The 5,415-nt window shown below is 39.7% G+C and overlaps 1 protein-coding gene across 1 annotated transcript; it reads left to right on the top strand.

Moving 5' to 3' along the window:
• Positions 1 to 239: 239 nt before the first annotated feature.
• Positions 240 to 1,175, top strand: LOC127647051 (odorant receptor 131-2-like). Its single transcript, XM_052131120.1, has one exon. It carries the CDS (start codon positions 240 to 242, stop codon positions 1,173 to 1,175), a length of 936 nt encoding a protein of 311 aa, XP_051987080.1.
• Positions 1,176 to 5,415: the final 4,240 nt, after the last annotated feature.

Below are 5,415 nucleotides of genomic sequence, written 5' to 3'. Positions count from 1 at the left end.
ACAAACGAGAACAACTACAACTTCCAATAAAAGGAATTTCACACACACACACACACACAAAACATTAGTCACTGAATTTCCACAAAGTCACAAGAAATTTTGATCATCTTGCTGGTTGATGAGCTGTCATTGTGAGAGAAAACAAGAACAACTATAACAAAAAAGTCTTCCCAATAGGAAGATTTTCAAGATTACATCTGTGCATCAGTCACTGAATTTGACCTGAGCACACAAGAGCAATGAACTCTACAATGTTTCAATATAGCACGCAAAACAAATATGCTGAAATTTTTGCCAATAATTTCACTGTTGTTCTTCTTGGACTCACGATTAACTGCATCAATGGAGTGTTTGTATTCATATTCTTTAGGAGTTCAATGTTCTACAATGATCCGAGGTATATATTATATATTCATTTGGTTATCAATGATATGCTCATGGTTTGTATCACTGTAGTTCTTTTTGTGATGTCTTATGCATGGCGAAGTGTACCTGTTCCGTTTTGTATAATACTGCTAATAATAGCCTCAACAACTCATAAGAACACTCCTCTGACTTTGGCTGGTATGGCTGTTGAACGTTACATTGCCATCTGCAAACCACTGCATCACTCTCAGATTTGCACCGTGCACAGGACGTACATACTAATCTCTCTGATTTGGGGTGTTGGAGTTATACCTGGACTGGCCGACTTGGTTCTCATTTCAGTTGTTCGTCCATCATCTATTTTTACAAAAAGTACTCTCTGTAGTTCAAGGGACCTGTATAGCACACCATATCATGAAGAACAGAGCAAATATACGCATGGGATTTATACAGCTTTTGTGTGGGTAATTATTGTTTTCACATATTATAAAGTGTTTGTTACAGCCAGAAAGGCCACCAGTGATAAATCTTCAGCTAAAAAGGCCCAGAACACCATTCTGTTACATGGAGGACAGCTAATGCTCTGTATGTTGTCCTACATTACTCCAGTTATAGACAAGATTTATGCCCCAATTATACTTGAATACCGGTCAAAAATAACCTTCATCAATTATCTTCTAACAAACTTGCTACCACGACTACTTAGCCCCCTGATTTATGGTGTTCGAGATAAACATGTTTTGAAATATTTGAAAGGACTTTTTTCAGGCATATTCTTTGTTGTAAAGGTTGAACCATCCAAACAATGAACAAACAGTTAGCATCATATCAATATATTGGGTTAAAAAGAGTTTCTTTCTTGCTGTTTGTTTTCTTTGATGGTGTCTAGTAACAACAGTCACTGCAGACACTAAGCTACGTTTTCTATACTGTATGCATTTTATTATTAGACAATAAATTATTACAGTTTTGCTTGTTTTGTATCAATTCTTGGAGATTACAATTTGGAAACAAGGTGTAAAAAGTGGTAAAAATCATTTTTAAATGCATGTTTTTAGCTTTAAAAACACTGCTTGCATTGTTGCATTGTCACAAATCCAGAGTTTATTTGAATGAAATAATCATAATACTGTAATTAAAGCAGTTTTTTTTATGGATGTCCATGTGTGCTGCTAAAGAAGATGATTAAAGATCCTAAAGCTTCCACAGAGCATTCTAGGTGACATTTATTATCAAACCATGCTTGGATTTGGTGCCTTCTGTGTCCACTTCTGGCCCTTAAAAGGATAGTTCATCCAAAATATTAATTCTGCCATCGTTTACTTGCCCTTATGTTGTTCAAAACCCACATGACATACTTTCTTCCATGGAATACGTGGGGAGATGTTAAGCAGTATGTTATAGTTTCATCTACAACTAACCCTAGAATGGTCAAAAATTGCACGGCTATCTACTTTTTGACTAGTTTTACCATGAAGTGATCTTTCAAACTGACACTCCAGGTGTTCATCAATTGAAAGGTGTCTTTGAACACATGAACCAACTTTTTTTTAACACTTCTTTTTAAATTATATGAGTATTTCAATAACTACCCCTAGAATGCATACGTGGGTCCTAAATGACCCATATGGTGTTTAATGCATTTAACACTGGTATTGCTCTTGTAATACATTGATTGTTTCAGTTTCCATTTGTTATGTTATAAAATATAAAGTACTGTATGTAAAACACAACATTTAAGTTCATATTTGTGAAGTTTGTGAGTATAGCTAGTTGTCTTTTAGCTGATGCTTTTATACAAAGTGCATGACATTATTCCTCTTACAGGGACAGTCCACATGGAGCAAGCTGAGGTTAGATGAATATTTCACAGCAAGGTCACAGTGGTAAAATAGCCTTGACCACTTCTTAGTGTGTTTGAACATGCCACTTTTCCTTTTTTAGTACACCTTACCACTCCGAAAAACAAATGTATAGCAAAAAAAATTAATATAGAAATTCTGTGCTATAAAGTAAACAAAGTTGTCTTTTTTCAAGTTTTTTGTAATATATATGTATATTAAACCGTCACCCAAAAGTACTACTTAATTTTCAATGGGCATGAAACTCTTCAGAATTTTATAAAAAGGTGTATCAACCATTTAGAAATGTAAATTATAAATACAATAAAATTTTACCTTTTTAAGTAAAGATTATATTTTTTAGTTAGCTCAGTGGTAAAAGACCCCTTGAGCACAGCACAATCGATCCCTGCCTATGGCAGCCTCATTACAAATTCACTATATACACTCACCTAAAGGATTATTAGGAACACCTGTTCAACCTGTTCAATTTCTCATTAATGCAATTATCACAACCATTTCTAGGGTTTACAAAGAATGGTGTGAAAAGGGAAAAACATCCAGTATGCGGCAGTCCTGTGGGCGAAAATGCCTTGTTGATGCTAGAGGTCAGAGGAGAATGGGCCGACTGATTCAAGCTGATAGAAGAGCAACTTTGCCTGAAATAACCACTCGTTACAACCGAGGTATGCAGCAAAGCATTTGTGAAGCCACAACACGCACAACCTTGAGGCGGATGGGCTACAACAGCAGAAGACCCCACCAGGTACCACTCATCTCCACTACAAATAGGAAAAAGAGGCTACAATTTGCAAGAGCTCACCAAAATTGGACAGTTGAAGACTGGAAAAATGTTGCCTGGTCTGATGAGTCTCGATTTCTGTTGAGACATTCAGATGGTAGAGTCAGAATTTGGCGTAAACAGAATGAGGACATGGATCCATCATGCCTTGTTACCACTGTGCAGGCTGGTGGTGGTGGTGTAATGGTGTGGGGGATGTTTTCTTGGCACACTTTAGGCCCCTTAGTGCCAATTGGGCATCGTTTAAATGCCACGGCCTACCTGAGCATTGTTTCTGACCATGTCCATCCCTTTATGGCCACCATGTACCCATCCTCTGATGGCTACTTCCAGCAGGATAATGCACCATGTCACAAAGCTCGAATCATTTCAAATTGGTTTCTTGAACATGACAGTGAGTTCACTGTACTAAAATGGCCCCCACAGTCACCAGATCTCAACCCAATAGAGCATCTTTGGGATGTGGTGGAACGGGAGCTTCGTGCCCTGGATGTGCATCCCACAAATCTCCATCAACCGCAAGATTTTATCCTATCAATATGGGCCAACATTTCTAAAGAATGCTTTCAGCAACTTGTTGAATCAATGCCACGTAGAATTAAGGCAGTTCTGAAGGCGAAAGGGGGTCAAACACAGTATTAGTATGGCGTTCCTAATAATCCTTTAGGTGAGTGTACATAAATATTAATATTTATAGCTTGAATATCTTTGTTATGAGAAATATTTCAACTTAGCTGGGAATTCTGAAAAACGAGACAAACAGACCTAAATGCAGAGGAACAGTTAAAAGGATTTATTTACAATAAATATGAGCAATCACTGTGGATGTCTAGGATCTCGGCACCAGCTACTGCAGCAGGGAAGGATGACTGAGAAGTGCGCGCGCCATGGCCGCACAAGAGACAACACATGAAGAGTGTGTTCGTAGAATGAGTTTGTGCGCTGCGAAGTCAGGAATAGATTTGCGGAGTCCTCCGTTGAAGCTTAGTGAGGTGCAGAATGACGCCCAGCAAGGCAGGGTGATCTAGCTCCCGACACGCTGAAAAAGACAAGGTACCACACACCTGACACATGGGCAAGCAACAGATACATGGGAAAAGACCAACTAAGCAGAGAGAGTGAGTTTAGTTACTTCACACCAAACAACAGTCTACCAAAGATACTGAGAACACCAAGGGCTTAAGAAGGGATTGAATTAGAGGAGAACAGGTGTTGCTCAGTGGTATGATCAGTGTTTCCCCGGGAACGGTCAATGTTCCCATGGAAACACTGATTGTACATGCCGGCCGCACCTGCAAGACATGAGAGAGAGAACATGACAAAACATACAAAACAAACCGGCAAATTCACCAGAGATGTGACAGTAAAATTTTTCCCCCAAAGATTTTTTTCTACGTACTTCAAATTTCCCACACATAGACAGGATGCTAATGTGAATGTGTGCACTGATAATGACAGTTCGAACTTGCATGAGAAGGAAAATATTAATTGTTACAAATGTACTCTGTTACAGCTGTACTCGGTCTACCCTACAGATGCAAGAGCATTGCATTGACTTTTAGTGCCTATTCACTACAGTAACAGTCTTGTTGCATAAAAAACACATTGGATGAGAAGTTGCTTTTGGTAGCGTGGGCAAGTAGGTATGTTTTTTTTATTATTATTGGAACATACATTTTTTTTTATCTGATTTATTTGTCTACTTTTGAAACATTTCCGCAGTAAAAGATGTAAGAGATTAGAAGCAAGGAATATGTGAGAAAATAAAGTCACCCCCACAAAAACGTGAGGAAGAGAGAAGTGTGTGAGGATATTGAGAGAGAAAAAAAGTCTAGGTTACGTATGTAACCGCCGTTCCCTGATGGAGGGAACGAGAGATTGTGTCGAAGAAGCGACACTAGGGGTCTCTCTTGAGTGCCGAATATGCCTCTGATCTATGAAAAAAGGCCAATGAGAATTAGGCAGACAGTATTTGCATACCCCTCCCCCGGACATACGGGTATAAAAGCGGTGAAATAAGTCGAGTTCATTCAGGATTTTTCTGAGGAGCTGGAAATGGTCCGGCCACCACAGTGGCTCGGCTCAGCAACGTGGCCGGGATGACACAACGTCACGTTCCCTCCATCAGGGAACGAAGGTTACATACGTAACCTAGACGTTCCCCGTCTGTCGCTCACTTCGACGTTGTTTCGAAGAAGCAACACTAGGGGTCTAATTTAAATCACGCCATGCGCTGAGCCGTGTACGTGTACTGCTGACACAAGAGCGGGCAGGTCTTTGACGTGCAAAGGTGACCAGTTGTGTCAGGCTGCACGTACCCTTCCCCAATACCCCATAAAAGTCGTCGGAATCCTTCAGGTTACCCTAAACAGGGGAACAAGGCGACGCTTGCCAACCTGGGACGGG

Source organism: Xyrauchen texanus, chromosome 7 (genome assembly GCF_025860055.1).
Source record: "Xyrauchen texanus isolate HMW12.3.18 chromosome 7, RBS_HiC_50CHRs, whole genome shotgun sequence".
Lineage (NCBI taxonomy): Eukaryota > Metazoa > Chordata > Actinopteri > Cypriniformes > Catostomidae > Xyrauchen > Xyrauchen texanus.
Note: the sequence above shows the minus strand (reverse complement) of the source record. Positions and strands in the feature narration are given on the sequence as shown.

Bases quoted from the DNA above. Each gene is read 5' to 3' on its own strand.
- LOC127647051 (XM_052131120.1), top strand. From the start codon at position 240: ATGAACTCTACAATGTTTCAATATAGCACGCAAAACAAATATGCTGAA.